Source organism: Sinohyriopsis cumingii, chromosome 13 (genome assembly GCF_028554795.1).
Source record: "Sinohyriopsis cumingii isolate HCF-2022 chromosome 13, ASM2855479v2, whole genome shotgun sequence".
In the NCBI taxonomy this organism is placed as follows: Eukaryota; Metazoa; Mollusca; class Bivalvia; order Unionida; family Unionidae; genus Sinohyriopsis; species Sinohyriopsis cumingii.
The window spans coordinates 80,015,774-80,035,218 of NC_142973.1; the positions used below are offsets into that span (position 1 = coordinate 80,015,774).

The 19,445-nt window shown below is 33.8% G+C and overlaps 1 protein-coding gene across 1 annotated transcript; it reads right to left on the reverse strand.

The window, feature by feature from the left end:
* Nucleotides 1-793: 793 nt before the first annotated feature.
* Nucleotides 794-16,710, reverse strand: LOC149785886 (uncharacterized). The gene is made up of 3 exons (XM_089931144.1): nucleotides 16,644-16,710; nucleotides 12,400-13,605; nucleotides 794-11,191 (listed from the first exon to the last, which is right to left on the reverse strand). The coding sequence occupies exons 1-3, from the start codon at nucleotides 16,708-16,710 to the stop codon at nucleotides 10,965-10,967; spliced, it is 1,500 nt and encodes a 499-aa protein (XP_089787270.1). The 3' UTR covers nucleotides 794-10,964.
* Between the last annotated feature and the right edge of the window lie 2,735 nt (nucleotides 16,711-19,445).

Sequence of the window (19,445 nt, forward strand, 5' to 3'; positions counted from 1 at the left end):
TAAAACAAATTTTTTATGTAAAAGAAATTTAACACAAATATGTATCAGTTGGTTGTGATGACTTCCAGTAAAAGGCAACTTTGTTGTGATTTCTTACATGTTTTATTATGTCATTTCAATCTTTTTCAACATAGTTTCATCATTTTATACATAGGGGCACCGAGTCGCCGAGTGTTCTAAAGTGCTCTCCGTTACAGATCACTGCCATCTCACCTCTGTCTGCGCCGGTTCGAGTCTCAGATTCAGCCAATGTGGTTATGTGAGAAAGCTTGCCAGTAGTTTCTTGTGGGTCGGTGGTTCTTTCCGGGGGTTTCCCTTGGTTCTTCCTTCACCATTAATACTGGCCACCATGTATAGCCTATCGTGTGCTCAGAAATGGCGCCAAACCCCACAACAACAACAACAAATTTTTTTTATATACATCTTTAATGACACTATAAAAAGTCTGAAAAAAGGACTCACAAATAAACTTGAAAAAATTTAAATTAGATTTTGTGATAGAGAACAGTTTTAAATGCTTGTTCCAGCTGGCTAAGCTAGCTATGGATGTGCCCCATCAGACAGCAGACTGAAAGGGTGTCCTCAGCACATAACAATATTCATACTCGGGTAAGGAATGGACTAAGCCATGTAGACAGAGATACTGGGAAGGACAGCCCAGTTTTGTCTCAGAAGCAGGCTTAGAATGAGTGTCCTTTTCATCATGTTGAACTCAAATAAATTGGTAGCAACAGTTCTACCTCCTATATTGGAATCCCCTGCACCTCCATCTGTCAAGCCAGGTGCTGGAGGAGGAGGAGGCTGGAAGTTTGGAAGCTTGAGAAAATGAGTTTAGCACCTACATCCCCTTAATTTGTATCCTACGTCTTCTGGTACTGAAGGCAAAATGATTCTCATCTCATGCAGATTTTCTGCAGTGGGTGATGGTCTGGGAACATGAACAGAAGTTTTCCAAGGATCAGAAATTTGCTTTGTACAAAAAGAGTGGTCTGTCTCCACTTCTTTGCTTTAGTGTACAAGATTTGAGGATGGGGTGCTCATCTAGAGCCAGAGGGTGCTGTTTTCAGGGATTTTGGTCTTTGGAAGAAACATTTCTTCATATAAACAACTTGGAAATGTGGTCAGTGTTCCTAGCCTTAACAAGGTGTGTCAACCTTACAAGGTGTTTTTGTTTTTTTTGGTTATCTCAGACAACACATCAGTTGTAGTGTACCTCCAGTTTCAGAGAGGTACACATGCTCCATCTCTCTACATGTAAGCCTGGAACATCCTCCAGTAGGTAGCCTTGGAGGAGATAACTCTCTGAATCTGCCATATTCTGGGCACAAGGAATATCCTAGACTGACTATGTGGTCCTTACTGACTGGTCTCTTCACAGGTCAGTAGCAGAGCCACTTTTCCAACATGGGTGAGACCCTTACTGGGCTTGTTTGCTATAAGACTGAACAACAGTATTTTTTGTCTCTTTGGTAATTAGTTTTACCCCATAAAAAGTGATATGTTGCACATAACTTTGGCCATCTTAATTATCTGTTGTCAGACTGTGTGAATGGAGGAAATATCTGTCTGCAGTATAGAGGTATCTTAGTTATTATTGATCATTCATGATTAATTCTTATTACTTACAAAATGTTATCAAAAGGAATAGCAACATGTATGCACAGAATGTGACAATAATTGTACCAGTTCATATTTTACATTAAAACAAGTAGGTCAGTACATATTTTATGTCATGAACATCTTTTTAGAGTCTGATCCTTATTTTTTTAGCAGTCAGTATCCCCCAGAAATAATTAGCTTTTTTGGCCATAAATATTTTCATACTTGGAACATAATTTTCCAATGTATGAAAAATTCATGAATTACGTTAAGTGCCATCTTAAGGATTGACATGCAGCCGACCTTGGCAAGTACTGAACCAGCAACCCTTGGATTACAAGTCCATAGCTCTACATATTGAGTTACTGCAGCTCCAAACCAATTACAATGAAACCAGGCTACAAAAGTAAAGCGTGAAAACCAACAAGTTTTGTAAAATTCAATAAATTATTTATTTCTCTACAATACAAAGTGAAATTGTTATTAACAAATTTTTTAAATAAATAAATCTTCTCAAATTAAAACTGAACACAGCTAAAAGACTGATTTTACTTAAGATGTTATGATATGAATAATTAATTCTGATGTAAAGAACCATAATATATATTTTAAAAAATACAATAAGAGGACCAGAATGAGCATCAAAATTTAATTTTCAGAACATTCTAAGTTGTAAACAAGGTCACATCTTTTACTGAAACCTCAGCAATGAAGAACATGGCAAACATCTGGTAGACCAGGAGTTTTAAATGTTCATTTCCAGAACATTCTATGTTATGAGCAAGACTTGGTCTATTACTAAAACTTGGGTAAAGTAAATAACATGGAAAACATCAGGTAAACCAGGAATTCCCAAGTGGAAGATCATTGTCCTGAACTCAAATCCAAGCAAACATGTTTACTTACAAAATAATAATCTTAAAACATTGTCTAAAATCATAGACAAAAATTAATATGTAATATGTTGTTTACAAAAAAAAAGACATTCATCAGACAAGGGACCAACTCCTACCCTCATTTATGGACAAAGGTCAGTCACACAACACAAATTAAATATTCATAATATAAATGTCACAAACGATCATACATATAAGAGGATATTCACAAAAATGAAGTTATTTTCCACCTGATGGGCTAGGTAAGGTTGGTTCTTTTACAGTGATATATTTGAAAAAGTCACATAGCTAGTAGGAGAAAATGCATTTTCACCTTTTATGCTTGTATATAGTACACGGAGCAGGACAATTTAGTCGGTCTTATTTCTTATGTTCTTGTTGTAACATCAGTCTTCAGACATATTTAATATTGTATTTAGATATTATTTGAGAGGAAACATTTATATGGATTATTCATTAGAGTTACAAAGTGCTCACTGGACTAAAATGTTTTTCTAGGACTATTGTAAATTATTTCAAGGTGTTCTGGACAATGCCATTTTGTTACATCAATACTGTTGTCAGACCAGCACATTCAAGAACATCTGACTCTTTTGGATTTGACTAGAACATTTTAAAATTGGATAAATAAATTATTTGTAACGTATTATAAAATGTGATCTGTTATTTGGTTTATGACCAAAGAGTAAACTGAACTTTGGGGCTTGTTTGGGATCCAAAATTTTATAATTATTTAAGAGAAATTTTTCAAAATATTAAGCTTTACATTTTGTTTATGAAGTTTCTTTGTCCCTGGTCTTTTGAGATTAAATAGTGAAATCAACAAGATTTCAAAATGTCATTGCGAGTGTCGAGTTTTGTTTCCAATCTCACCCAGGAAGGGATGAAGTGTTTATAAAAAGATAAATTGCTGGAGCTTGCCAGCCACTGTTCTCTTTTTGACATAAAATCTTTGTTTAAATGGGAAATCAAAACTATTCTGGTCAAGTGTATGATGGAAAAGGAAATTCTGAAGGTCTGAAAATTACATTAAAAGAATTGAAATTTTAAAAAAAAATGATGGAAATAGAATTAAGAAAACTTAAGCTTCGAACAGAAACATGGAAATCCAAAATCAGAAAAGAGAAAGAGAAAAATCAGAAAAGGGAAAGAAAGACGAAGTCAAGTGCAGATTCAGAAAGAAGTGAAAGGGAAATTCAGATGTAGAAAGAAGACTCATATTTAGAAGGAAGAGAGAAGGGGGAAGAGAGGCAAATGCAGAAAGAAGAAAAAGAAGTGCAAATGGAGAGAGGGAGAGAGAAAGAGAGACATGAAATTGCAAATACAAAAGGAAGAAAATTTTAAATGCAATTGGAAACTGAAGAATTAGAACTCTCAAGCAAAAACCACTCTCCTCACAAAAGTTCATGTTTTGATGTTACCAAAACTATTAGGTTAGTACCCCCCTTTTAATTAAAAAGATGTAGATCAATATTTTCCTCAAATTGAAAAATAGCAGAATTTAAAATGGCCAAGAGAGCATTGGACTTGGATATTACAGAGTGTACTTGTTGGCAAAGCTAGTGAAGTTTTGTTTATACTTCACAGTGGAAACGAGTGTTGATTATGTTGTGGTAAAGAAATGTATTTTGAAGGCTTATGAGTTGGTACCTTGGGCATATCAACAGGTTTTTGAATTGCAAGTAAGAAAAAAAATCCAAACCTATGTCAAGTTTGCTGGGGAAGAAAAAAAAACTATTTCACAAGTGCTATGCATCTAAAAAGATTGACAAAGATTATGACGAACTTAGACAACTCGTGTTAGTCAAAGAGTTCCTGAACTGTGTCCATAGTGAAATCAATTCTTCAATTGATGAACACAGTGTGCACACTTTGAAAGATGCTGCTCATACAGCTGACAACTGTTCCTCTACTCAGAATTATTTCATTTTTCAGTACGTCTTCCTCTCAGTAGATGTTTAGTAAGAAAACATCTTGGACTCATACGAGTATATACAAATTTCAATCTGGCACAACTTATAACATTCAAATTCCTGATAAGACTGATGAGAAATCCTTATTTCTTTTTACGTGCAGATTTCCCAGTCAACTGCTCTTAGATTTGTATGTTAAGCAGATGTCAGTAATTAGTGATCTCTTGTTTGCATATTCCATTTCTGGCTACATCCCCCACCCCACCCCCAAAATGACGATGGAGCAGGCTAGATCCTGGACCAAAAACAGAGTAGATCTGCAGCTGTCAACACACTGCAGACCAGATAAGTAAAAAAAAGAAATATTTACAGAAAATTACTAAAGTATAATGGCAGAAAAATCTAATCAAGTTATGTACTTTCGCCTACAAAAAGTGTACTAAATTGTATATGTCTGCCTTCAATGGCTATTGCTAAATTGTGTTGGCAAGATTTTCCATCCAAAAATATTTAAGTCTGAAAATTCAGAAAAATTTATATAACATAAAAGAGTGAAAGACAACAAGCTTTGTAAAATTTAACAAATTATTTCCCTAGAATACAAAATGAAAATGCAAAAAAAAGAACTTATGGTATTTCCAATTAAATCCTAAAATAATCCAAGAATTACAGACACAAGTCCTAATAATATAAAATCCTGAATAAAACTCGAGTACAAGTCCCGAAGAGATCCAAAACTTAAGGCGATGATGTATCTGTTACAGCTTATGGAGTGATGATGTGTCAACAGTCTTTTGTTGAGTCACAGTAATATAATTCCAGGTTTGAATTCAGTATAAATTCCAGCAAATGTCTTTATCCAAGAATTTTATCAGAGCACTTTTGTATTTCCAGAGAAAATAATCACTTGAATTCAATAATTTGAAGAAAATAAAATTCGTCCCAAATTGTTCAGAACATAATACAACTTAAAAGTGCTAGATGTTATAACACAAATCGTAAAAGCTTCACAGTTACAATATATATAGTTCCCTACTTGACCTCGGGTCACAATTAGCATTTTCTATATAAATAAAACCGATTACCTAGTGGTAAAATAACCTTCTAGAATAATTTAATGACTCTTGTTTACTTACAACACAATAACCTGTAAAATTCACTTAAGAAACTCAAAACCTTGACCCAAATCAACATATTTACTTCTAGTTTACCTGAATAAAAATCCTGATATTAGGTTCATACACATAGAGAATAATAAAGCTATTTTTAGTTGTTTACATAAAATTAAATAATTTTTTTTTTTAAAGTTAATCAGGTCAACAAATGAAATGAATTTTGGACAAGGTCAAGACCAGCATACACTGTTACATTACTATAGCATGTAATGGAATAAATGGCTTTTGCTTAATCAATAGCCTGAAAAATCTAATCCACTCTTTTTCATAATAATACAAATAAACCAACCAAATTTCAATGTCTACCTCAAGTGATTTTACTTGAGGATGCTAATCATAATGGTGGCTAACTTTGTCGTTAATATGACTTTTTATGATTTCAATATGGATATAAATACTGTGGATATTTAAATTGGAAGCATATATCTTGATAATGAATTAGCGTGGTATGTATCTTTTTATAATTTTCACGTACAATTACCATTTTCTTTTCGACAAAAGTTTTGTTTAAATGAGACCATTTTTATGCAAGGTACATGTATATAGAGCAAAATGGCATGAAAAAGGCTGAAATATTCCTCTCATATGCAAGCAAACAGTGATGATAGAATACTTATGTCAGTGTCAGTTATCCATTTTCAATCTTATCTGAGGCAATAAATATAAGCAGATTTAAACAAAATAGTTGACGAAGAATACCTATGTTTGTGTCAGCAAATTTAAACCACAAAATCTACAAGGAATACTTATGATTGTGTCAGTTATCCATTTCCAATCTTATCTAAGGCAATAAATATAAGCAGATTTAAACTAGATAGTTGACAAGGAATACCTATGTTTGTGTCTGCAAATTTAAACCACAAAGTCTACAAGGAATACTTATGATTGTGTCAGTTATCCATTTCCAATCTTATCTAAGGCAATAAATACATATATAAGCAAAATTCAAACAACATAGTTTACAAGTTCATCAATTTAATGTTAATACAGATGCTTCGCTCAATGTCGGATCATTAGTTTTTCATACATTATCACTTTCCAAAAATTATATTAATTTTATTACTTTGTAAAACTGCTATTTTTTAATTTTAAAAACTGCATGCAATATGGTCCAATTTTAACTGATTCATGAACTGCTTGGTGCAGTGTATACGACAGAATTAAGTATTCTGTTAACTAGATTTCAAGTACTCTGCAATTTCATTTAAAAAAGTAACAAGTTTTCAAAATAAGATACAAGCTTATCCTTGTCAGATAATCACCTCACAGACTGAGCATGCTTGGCCATAATTTTTATGCAAATAGGCACCCCCCATGCGTTAATCAAAACCTATCTGAAAGTGAAGTCTTGAGAGGGTCATCTAATCATATCAGTGGATCATTCAATCAAAATATGATTTCTGGATCAACTGGTTGATGACCTTGATCTTGAATCCAATCTCAGCCTACTCTTAAAAATCTAAAACTACTTACTATTACCTCAATTTAGTATTGTGATAACTTCCCCGTTTTTATTACTATTTTCTACTGAGCTTATTATTCCCATGATTTAGTAGTGTGATATTCTTCGTCCATCCGTCAGTTACATTTTATTGAAACTGCTGGGTTAATAATCACAAAACTTTATGTTGCTCGTAAAAAATCTGTAACATGGAAGTCATCCTTGACTTTTACCCCTGGGAGTTGGTCAAATGTCAAAAGTACAACAATTTCAATGATCTCTCCCCTCCCAAGAGAGAAAGAGAGAGAGAAACATTTATTTTGAGGTGTTCATGTGTTGTCTGTCCATCTGTTATCCATCCCACTTTCTTCTTGTAAGCGAGGTAGCTTAAAATATTTATCGCCAAGCCAGACCAAATTTGGTATTTAGATACCTTGGGTGGGTCCTGATGACATTCTAGTTACTGTGACCTAAATATTTAATTTTATTTTAACATTTTTGAACCTTTTATGATGTAATGTTTTTTAATAAAACCCATGTCAGCATGTTTGCGGAACAATTAGCTGAGTCAGACACACAAAAAATTGGTATTCACATTTGTGCAAATGTGAAAGACCTGATTTGATTAAAAGGTATTAGAACATTTTTCATCGTTTTATTTTAAAGATTTGCTGACTACAGCTTCCAATACCAGTTTACTAATGATGTTCTGGCATCACTGAGGTTAAAAAGTTAAATATATTAACCTGAGAAAATAAAAAAAGGTACTTTTACAAATGTATTTGCCTTAAAATATTTATTTGCTACTGTTTCTGGATCAAAAGCTGAAATATGTAAGGTGTAAGTTAATTATAATAGTAAATGATTTTAATGATAAATAATTCTATCATCTCTTATTTAACCTAGACCAACTCCAAAGAATGATATAATCCTAAATCATATCCACTTGGTTAGGTTTTACTGGCACCATTTATTCATTACTTTGCATGACTACAGCAAAACAGTATTCATTACTTTGCATGACTTCAGCAAACAGTATTCATTACTTTGCATGATAACAGTAAAACAGTATTCATTACTTTGCACGACTACAGTAAAACTATTCATTACTTTGCATGACAACAGTAAAACAGTATTCATTACTTTGCATGACTACAGTAAAACAGTATTCATTACTTTGCACGACTACAGTAAAACTATTCATTACTTTGCATGACTACAGTAAAACAGTATTCATTACATTGCATGACTTCAGCAAACAGTATTCTTTACTTTGCATAACTTCAGCAAACAATATTCATTACTTTGACTACAGCAAACCAGTATTCATTACTTTGCATGACTACAGCAAACCAGTATTCATTACTCTGCATGTCTTCAGCAAACAGTATTCATTACTTTGCATGACTACAGCAAACCAGCATTCATTACTCTGCATGACTACAGTAAAATAATATTCATTTGCATGACTATGGCAAACCAGTATTCATTACTTTGGATGACTTCAACAAACAGTATTCATTACTTTGCATGACAACAGTAAAACAACATTCATTACTTTGCATGACTGCAGCAAACCAGTATTCATTACTTTGCATGGCTACATCAAAACTGTATTCATTACTTTGCATGACTATGGCAAACCAGTATTCATTACTTTGCATGACTACAGCAAAACTGTATTCATTACTTTGCATGACTACAGCAAACCAGTATTCATTACTTTGCATGACTTCAGAAAACAGTATTCATTACTTTGCATGACTATGGCAAAACTGTATTCAGTACTTTGCATGACTACAGCAAACCAGTATTCATTACTTTGCATGGCTACAGCAAACCAATATTCATTACTGTGCATGACTTCAGCAAACAGTATTTATTACTTTGCATGACTATGGCAAAACTGTATTCATTACTTTGCATGACTACATCAAAACTGTATTCATTACTTTGAATAACTACAGCAAAACAGTATTCATTACTTTGCGTAACTACACCAAAACTGTATTCATTACTTTGCATGACTATAACAAAACTGTATTCATTACTTTGCATGACTATAACAAAACTGTATTCATTACTTTGCATGACTATAACAAAACTGTATTCATTACTTTGCATGACTATAACAAAACTGTATTCAGTCAGCCTGTCTGCCTCACAAGTGAGGTAAATGGTAAAGACACCATCTATTACATACTAATCTATTCAGTTATAAAGACATCGTCAATTACACACTAATATATTAAATAATAAAGACACCATCCATTACATACAAATCTATTAAATGATAAAGACACCATCCATTACATAACAATCTATTAAATGACAAAGACACCATCCATTACATACCACTCTATTAAATGATAAAGACACCATCCATTGCATACCAATCTATTAAATGATAAAGACACCATCCATTGCATACCAATCTATTAAATGATAAAGACACCATCCATTGCATACCAATCTATTAAATGATAAAAACACCATCCATTGCATACCAATCTATTAAATGACAAAAACACCATCCATTACATACCAATCTATTAAATGACAAAGACACCATCCATTACATACCAATCTATTAAATGACAAAGACAACATCCATTACATACCAATCTATTAAATGACAAAGACACCATCCATTGCATACCAATCTATTAAATGACAAAGACACCATCCACTGCATACCAATCTATTAAATGAAAAAGACACCATCCATTGCATACCAATCTATTAAATGAAAAAGACACCATCCATTGCATACCAATCTATTTAATGATCAAGACACCATCCATTGCATACCAATCTATTAAATGATACAAACACCATCCATTACACACTAATATATCAAATGATAAAGACACCATCCATTACAGACTAGGCTATGAAATGACAAAGACACCATCCATTACATACCAATCTATGAAATGACAAAGACACCATCCATTACATACCAATCTATTAAATGAAAAAGACACCATCCATTACATAACAATCTATTAAATGATAGACACCATCCATTACATACCAATCTATTAAATGACAGACACCATCCATTACATACCAATCTATTAAATGACAAAGACACCATCCATTACATACCAATCTATTAAATGAAAAAGACACCATCCATTACATAACAATCTATTAAATGATAGACACCATCCATTACATAACAATCTATTAAATGAAAAAGACACCATTCATTACATAACAATCTATTAAATGATAGACACCATCCATTACATACCAATCTATTAAATGACAAAGACACCATCCATTACATACCAATCTATTAAATGAAAAAGACACCATCCATTACAGACCAATCTATTAAATGATAAAGACACCATCCATTACATACTAATCTATTAAATGGGCTAATTTCATACAGCTGGATTTCATGCAAAATCTTTCAATTTACCAACCATAACCAATAACAATAATACTAGAAATTTGTCAAATGTGGGTTAAAATTAAGTACTAACCTGATGGACACATGTATGTTTAGTAGTCACAATGACTGACCATGACCCTACATATTTGTGAATACTGCCATGCTTTTTCTAGACTTGCACATTAATAAAAGTAACTGCATGCACACATGTAGTCAGCCTTAAGTCATGGGCCATATTTTTCTCAAATAGATCTCATATTTACTAAACTGCAAATTTCAGTATGGAGAAAGAAGCACATATAAAGTCAAGTTTTGTTATCCAACTCAACATTGGTTATTAAAACTATGAGTAATTTTGAATTACAACCAAAAAAAATTGGGTTGCTGAGGTAAAAAGGAAGGAATACAATATGCTAATTTCTCACTAAATGTTTCCTTTCACTCAGGATCAAATTTTATCTGACAAAATAATTTCTTACATAAGAAGCCCATTTTAAAAGACTTATCAATTTTTTATAGCAAAATAAAGCAGCATTATGTATCAGCCTTATTTGTGAACAGTTCATGTTCCACAGCTGACAGGAAGTCTCTCCTCTCTTGCCTTGCCCCTGCTGTGTCTTTGGTAACATGCTCTGGGTTTTCAGTGTCTTGCTCTGAAATAATGTCATACAGTTCTTGCAGTTTGTGTACAGAGATGGAGAGGGAATGAAACTCGGCTGATTGAAATGTCTCGAGGGCTTTCTTCCAATCCTCCTCAAAACCTGGAACACAGAATTTACTCCAGATAAACAAGACAATACTTATAATAAATAGCTGCAGACACTCATATTGAACACCAGCAGCCGCAAATACCGAACATGTACTAATCCACTACAGTATCTCTATGAGCACATTTAATCCATTTAACCTCTCTTCTTCAGTATAATTTATGTCCACAGCATTTTTCCTTTTTCTTCATGGACATGCTATTCTGGTAACTCATCAGACAAGACTCTAACAATCATGGGTGCATTTAACATGTTCCAGTCATAACCAATGTTTAAGTCTATGTAGACAGAGATAGGCTTCCTTTCAAGAATGAATATAAGTCTAACTATGTAGACAGAGAAAGGATTCCTTTCAAGAATGAATATAAGCCTAACTATGTAGACAGAGATAGGCTTCCTTTCAAGAATGAATATAAGTCTAACTATGTAGACAGAGAAAGGATTCCTTTCAAGAATGAATTTAAGTATATAAAGCCAAGGATGGCTTGAAATCTATTATAACCAAACCTTCATCCCTCAAAATAATTTTTAAACATAATGGTTGTCTGAACAAAGTAATATGCTTTTGCTTGTGTATTAGAGATCAGATGGTAGTTTTATGAATTTCTATCTTCACAGGTTTCAGGATCTATTCTGTGATGCATGAATGCAAGATTTAAACTTAATCCTAAAAATTGTGGCAAAAAAGTCAACTGAATGTGCATAAATCTTGCATTATATTTCAAGTCCTGCCTCTTCTTTGTTGGTTAATCTCCCCCATATATTTCTTGTTTTCCAAATGGAGGAGGGATTTCTTCCCTAAATTTTCAGTTCTTGACCTTAGGTTTTATTTTTCCAGGAAGGTTCACAAGATACTTTTCCTAAAGTCTGCCATATCTGTTTTTTAAATTCTTGTCACTTATTCCCGTTGTTTGAATGAAATCCATGACATACTGTACTTTTAGTTTGCTGATATCAAACTAGTATTTAGTTGTAATTATGACTGAAGCCAAAATATGTATTTTGGCTGAACCACACTGGCACAATTCAGTAGAAATTCATCACAAGATGTATCAAAGAAATATGATTTTACCTTATTAATTGTGTGTATTTATTTTACAAGGTTTGCATAGGGTATGGGAATTCCACTATCTTTGCCCAATCAATACATCCTGTAAAACCAAATGATAAGTAAATAAATACAATTATAACATAGGACTTACAAAGCTCAGAAATGTAGGCCAAATATACTGCCGCCTTCAGTTTACTTTTAATGGGAGGCAACTGTGTCAGCTGGTGCAGCACTGCTCTTCTGTTTGCTGCCACCTTGTTTTTCATGGAGACAATTTCTGATACCATTTGGGGGATGTGAGGCAGAATGGCTTCTGACTCCTTGAACATATATGCTTCTGCCTCTTTAAACCTCTCAGCCAGCATGTATGATTTCCAAAGCCCCGCAGCAGGCAATGTGTCTCCCATCTCCTTACAGTCCTGCACAAAATCCTCTAGGTAAACTTTCCTGTGAGGAAATTCCTTCAAAATCATCACTGCCACCAGAGTGAAGAAAATGTCCACATCAGAGTACCTCCTGGTCTTGTGATACAAAATTTTAAGTAGGCCGACACCCTCTTCTATACGTCCACTATTGTAGTAGGCATTCTGCAGACAATCAAACAGCCGCTGCTCAGTACACAGTTTTTCCTCCAGAAGTAAGGTATGGAGAGACAGAAGACACTCCACCTCCCCCAAATTGGCCAACTGCTGCAAGAGATTTAACACAACTGAGGAACTGGGGAGGTCACCATTCTGTACACTAATGCGAAGGAGTTTAACTGCCTTCTCCATCTCCCATGCTTTCATCAAAAACAGAAGTTTCTGTTCAAGTGTTTCACAGTTTTCTAAAACCTGGTCAGTTGAGAACTTCCTTAGGTTTGTCACTCTACACACATATTCTGTCTCTAATGCCTGATGAGACTGCAAATGGGATTGCCCAAACTGGCTACATCCATTCATTCTCAGTTGTTCATTGAGGCCCAAGAAGCTTCCATTTGCCTTGACTCCAATGTGGTATTTTCTTGACCCATACATTACAGATGGGGTTCTATGACAAGCAATACTAGAATTCTTCATCCATGCCCCACTTTGCCGATTGCATTGAATTAAATGACAAGACTGTAAATCCAAGCAACAGGTGCTCTCTGCAATAATGTGACAATTATTCTGTAATCTTGTGCTGGTCATAACTCTTGAATATGCACACTGATGAACAGCATGTTCATGTATACTACAGAGGGAGTTAACTTTTGTCTTAAGTGGAGGAACTACTGCACGATATAATTGTGGTATGGGAGGAGAGCAAAAAGGAATCATCAGCAAACCACTCCTACAGCAATTCCCTAGTAACTTACACTTTTCCATAATCCTTAGTACTGAAAAATACAACCAAAGCAGCAGATTAGCCAAAATTAGTCACCAAAGTAACAGACTTAAAACGATTTTTTTTATTATAGTTACAAGTATTAAAACTTAATTTCGTTAACTTTGATAAACACTAAGGGCAAATCCATTGACTTCAAAAATGTAATGGCTCTGCCATATGCTGCAAGCCCTGCACAATCCAACATCTGTGACTGATCACACAATAAAAAATAAAACAGCATCAAAGGTTTTACTCATGCATCAGCCGAACCAAGTGAGGCAAAACACATACATGCAAATTAAGGTGTAATTATCCTTATTGTATTACTTGAAACAGTAATAAAAGGTACCACTCAAAAGATGGAGCTTGGAATAGGTCAAAACTATTCTTTCCGACAGTAATAAAAGGTACCGGTACCATTCAAAAGATGTAGCTTGGAATAGGACAAAGCATTTCTTTCCAACAGTAATAAAAGGTACCGGTACCATTCAAAAGATGTAGCTTGGAATAGGATAAAGCATTTCTTTCTAACAAAACATTATTGGACTGACAGTAAGGAAACATCATAGTGTTTGGGCACTGGTGCACAGCATGTGATCAAGTTCTAAAGTGTCTCGAATTGAAATTATATCATATTTGTATGCTGATGGTTAATGGCCCTGGGAAGAACACTGCAGCCTTACACAGATCACACTCCAGTATTCAAGCCAAATAGATAACTTTCATAGCTGATTATAGTATCTGCAAGGGATTGGGCAAAAGATAAATATGTACACTTCCACTCGGCTGACCATCTCTATTCTCATTGGCAACTCTTGCACTCCCACCCCTCCTTGGTATAAAAAAAATCCAGAAATTGATTTGTGCATTTGACTTAACCACTTTTCTTTTAACCAGTACTTTGAAGCACTTAATACATTATATATATAATGTTTAAAAACAAAAACAAAAACCTACCTAACTACCCTAATTTTAAAACCAGTGCAATAGGAAGCACATATATTTTGTGGCCTTATATTAATCAAAATAAACATAAATCATATATTCATTAGTGGGTCAAGGATACAGGAGCTCTGTGTTTGAACAATTTAACAAAACTGTCCAGCAATTGGTGCCATTCAGTTTTGATAGTCAACAAGATCCAATGTACCAATTAGAGGGATAAAAATATACTAAATTGTTTTCAATTTTCTGATATATTATCACAGATAAAGGTGGGACATTCAAAGAGAATGTGAAATTCACACTAAGCCTGTGTTACAAAGTATACAATTCTGTTTAGGTATACTCTTGTATCTGTCAGTTTTTACATCAAGTCTGTGCATTGAAACTTCTCATTTTTAAATGGACTATCCAAAAATTTGAAACTGACAAGAAATAACTCTGAGGCAAAATATCTCACAAATTACTGCCTTGCCTTTGCCTACGACTAGACAGCATTCTAAACACTGTTTCAAAAGGTCTTGGTGAACGCATTTTTTTTCTTCACAAGGTGAAAGATATCTTACTGATAATATCCTTATGGAGTGTTTACTCAACAGATATGTTTGATTCATTGATAATAAACCTCAACCTGCAAAAGGACTATAGACAGGAATACAGGAATGATTATGCTGGACTTTCAAAAAGCCTGACATCGCAAATAAGAAATTCTTGGTAAGAAACTAAAAAATATGGGAATCTAATCAATTAAATGGTTTGAATAATATTTAGATAACAGAAAACTCAAATCATCTGGGAAGAATCAAAATCAGAAAAAATCTTGTGTTGTTAGCAAGGAAGTATTTTTTGCCTCCTACTATTTTTGTGTTACATAATGATACAGTCATTAGTATTGATTCAAACTGCAAACTCCTTGTATATACCTATGACACAGTAGAACCTGTGTTGAAAGACCACTCCTTCTGCCAAAAAATATAATCTCTCAAGACAGGTGGTCTCTCATGACAGGTCATAGCACTATATAACCATTAAATCTGTGCAAGATAACCTGTTCTTTCAAGACAGGTGGTCTTTCATAGCAGAAAGGTTTTACTGTAGTGCCATTCTTTTCTCACATAAAGACCTTGAATATATCGCAAGTGATTTTAGCAAGCAACTTGATACTTTGCCAAAATTCATTGGTAGGTAACAAACTGTCAGTGCTATTGGCTAAAAAAGTGCATTCTCTTTGGATCAAAATGCAAACTAATAAAAGCTACCACATTCAATGTTATGTGCAATGTTCAATAACCAAAAACAAATCTGTTCAAAACCTTGGATATTAATGAAGGGACCCTGTCAAATTTCTTAACTTTTAAGGCTATGTTGTGACTTTTAAGATATTATTTTTTCATAATTAAAATTAAGAGATATTTGTGAAATAGATATTTCAAACTTGTGTTGCTCTTGAAATTGATTTGAGGCTTGTACACTTCACATAGCTACTCTGCAGTATGCAGTGATATACCGATAGTCGGATAGGAACAAGTGCTTGCCACTAATATCAGTACATATGTGGGTTCAAGCCAAGTAGAATAAATATTTTTCAGAATTATCACCTAGGGAATGGGCTTCTTTGTACTGTGAGCATCACCTGGTGTCAAATACGTATTTGTTTGAGGTTAGGGTAATCCTACATGTAAGACGTATCACATGTTATGTATGTTTTAGTGCTACGTCTCTGACGCCCAAAACAAATAGCGTCGAGGTCTTACATCCCATGGCAGGTGAGGCTAATAATATTCATATAGTTTATTTTGATATGGTTACCTAGTTATTTATTTATGATTTTTTTAAAAAAAAATATTAGGTGGATGCGGCAATAAATATTGCATAAAAATTCTGTTGCACTCTACAGTAAGTGACAAGAGAAATGGATTCTATACAGAATTAGGTCCCCTGTCATTCCTATGTCATGGGGAGGTGAGGTAAGGACCTTGCGGACACTCATACCCGTCAACCTGGTATCAGTCAGAGTCGACGTCTTACACTGCTTAATGTGTACATGCAAATACAATGTGTCTATATTAATAAACTGCCACCTTCTTAGCAAAAAGAAAAGTCTACCTCCGCTCCGCTTTACACTATAACTATACATAGCCAAACTCTTGCACCTCAATCCCAATGAAGGCATTCGGAATTTCTCCGTCAGTTTCCGATGAGAAATAAAAACGAAGAATAACGGTGTGGACAGCTTTCTAGAGTTGAATCATTCGTAATTTCTCTATCAATCCTTGTTTCGTAATAGCCAAAGTAGTCCGAATCGCTGGTGCGTGTGTGTGTGTGATTTGGATTTTTAACGTAGCTTGGATAATCGAATCACTGGTATCAACATGCTAACGAGGTACGATCAAGTATGACTGACCTCAAAGTTGACAATGTCCTTAGCAGCAGAGAGAGTGAGCCCACCATTTTTTTTAAGGGTCCAAAAACCGAAATAAACCTTGTAAAAAAAGACGATTAAAACCTCGTAAATAACGTTAAAATTAATCCTTCTAACGTTATTGAGGCTACTTTGATTGAGTTAGTTCATTATATTTCGGGTTTTTTCCGCCCATACTGAGATTATAAATTATGCACGTGGATTACCGTGCTGAACCAATCTGAGGTCGCTCACTCCTCTGTTCATAGTCGTTACAACTATTGCTTATCCAAACATTTTATCATTAATTGTACGATATCTTGATCTAGGATCGTGTAAATTTATTGTTATACATCTGTGCGATGTAGATTGCGCTTTTGAAAAGAAATTTCTAAATTTAATTATAGCCATGTCTCCACTGCACCAAGTTTGATGAATATTTCTTAACGTATATGTATCGACTCCGTTAAAAAACAACTACAATATTACAAATGTCCCTGATCACTTTAGGAATTTGTGTATATCTTTGGGTAACATAAAGGATATTAGTGTTTTTATGTCTTCCTCGAGAAAATATTCTAGCTAGATTTGACTGTCTAATATTACATCGTCGTAAACTACTAAATTATTAATAAATCCGTCTAACTCATCTACAGACGGTGCTTCATCAATCTCGGTTATAAACTCAATAATATTATTTCCATCCAAAAATTTTGCATTTCGTTAAAATCTTTAAGCACCTCGTAGCATCGTTGATCATCTACGGATGGTGCTACCAATTATGACTTATCCCATTTAAGCCATCTCATTATCAAATTAAGCAGCAATTGAGTCTTACCAGATTAGCATCATTCTGATAGAATTTGGTAGTGCTGGATGATGTTTAACATGTTTTTGTTTTCGTGTCGTGAAAAGTCAATGACATCCATGTTGTATAAATACAATAAATAATATGGATCTATACTGTGTAAAATGCAGAGCACATACATCTACAGATGATGTATCAACAATTATGACAAAAAATGAAGAAGAAAAAAATGCACTAACAGGCAAATGTATGCGGTGTGGCACAAAAAATATAAATTTATTCCTATGACTATTATTAATTCTATCCAGGGTAAATTGTTTTGGATTATTATTCGAATATTTCCACAACATTATTTTGTTACAGACTGCACAATGATTATTCTGTTGTTTTAATGTCATGATAAATTCAGCATCGAGATCAAAGTCGTATTTTTTTTGTCATATCGTTTATAACTAATTTTTTTCATATTATATCGTTACCGATTCATTGATAATTTCATTTTTGTTTGCGTAAATTATTTCTTCCATAGGGATAATTCTTCTTAATTGTGATATTTTTCTAACTCTAGACACTGCAAGATAAACTAAATTTGACCATTCGATACAATCATCAACTATCCAAACAACTGTATCAGAAATAGTTAATCCTTGTGATGAACGAATTGTCATCGTGTATAATAGTGTCCATGTAGTTTTTCCTATGTTTAATGCACTCGTAACAACATTAACATCAACTAAAACAATATCATTTAACACAAGATTTTGTTTTTCTGGTGATCCTGGTATGTCAACAGAAATATTCTGCCGTCGCGTATCTGCTGATCGATAACACAGCGGTACCGGTAATTCTGGAAATTTCTCTTGTTGTAACTGAAATAATTTCTGCTGAAGTGTATCACGCAATATTCTTCTACTTGCAACTATCAAATCATTTGGTCTCCATGAATTCCAAAAATCATTACAAGTTGTTTCTGAGGTTATTACAGGCGCTACTTCACATTTTTTTTCTCGATTGTAGTCTGATTAATATTTTTAATTCTTTTAGTACCGAATCAGTTGACCTATGATCATCATTTATTTCTTCGTTATAAACTTCAAAATTATTTAACCACTCATGCGGAGCTGATCCAAATACTGGTGGTGGTTGCCCATGATTGCCGCACATTATCACAGCTGTATTCTTCAGAAACAGCCAATCAAGAAAAAGTTTTAATATTTCCAACGATACAGTACATATTTCATCCCAAATGATGATTCTTGGAATATATTTATTGCCCATTCGATCAGGAGTCCATTCGTCTCCGCTGCATCGAAAGAAGCCATGATAAGTACATGATTTTAATCCTCGTTCGTTCATTTCTTTTGCAAGTCTATGTGTTAGTGTTAAAACGACCATATCATCATAGTTTAATGAACTCTGTCGAAATAATTCAATAACACGAGTTGTTTTACCGGAGCAACGGTTTAGATAAACCGTTTTATGTCCGGATACAGGATCATACATTGATGGTGCTAATGATTGATTTTTTTTGTCTGATTTTAAGTAAGTATCCTTAATTTCAACATTAGTTGATTCAGAATAACTGATTGTATTTTCTTGTTTTGTTCTCCACACGCCCCATGATGCATCAGTGCTAATATTAAATTTTTTCAATAATTCCGAATTTTTCTTATCGATATAAAACGAATCCGTAACGACT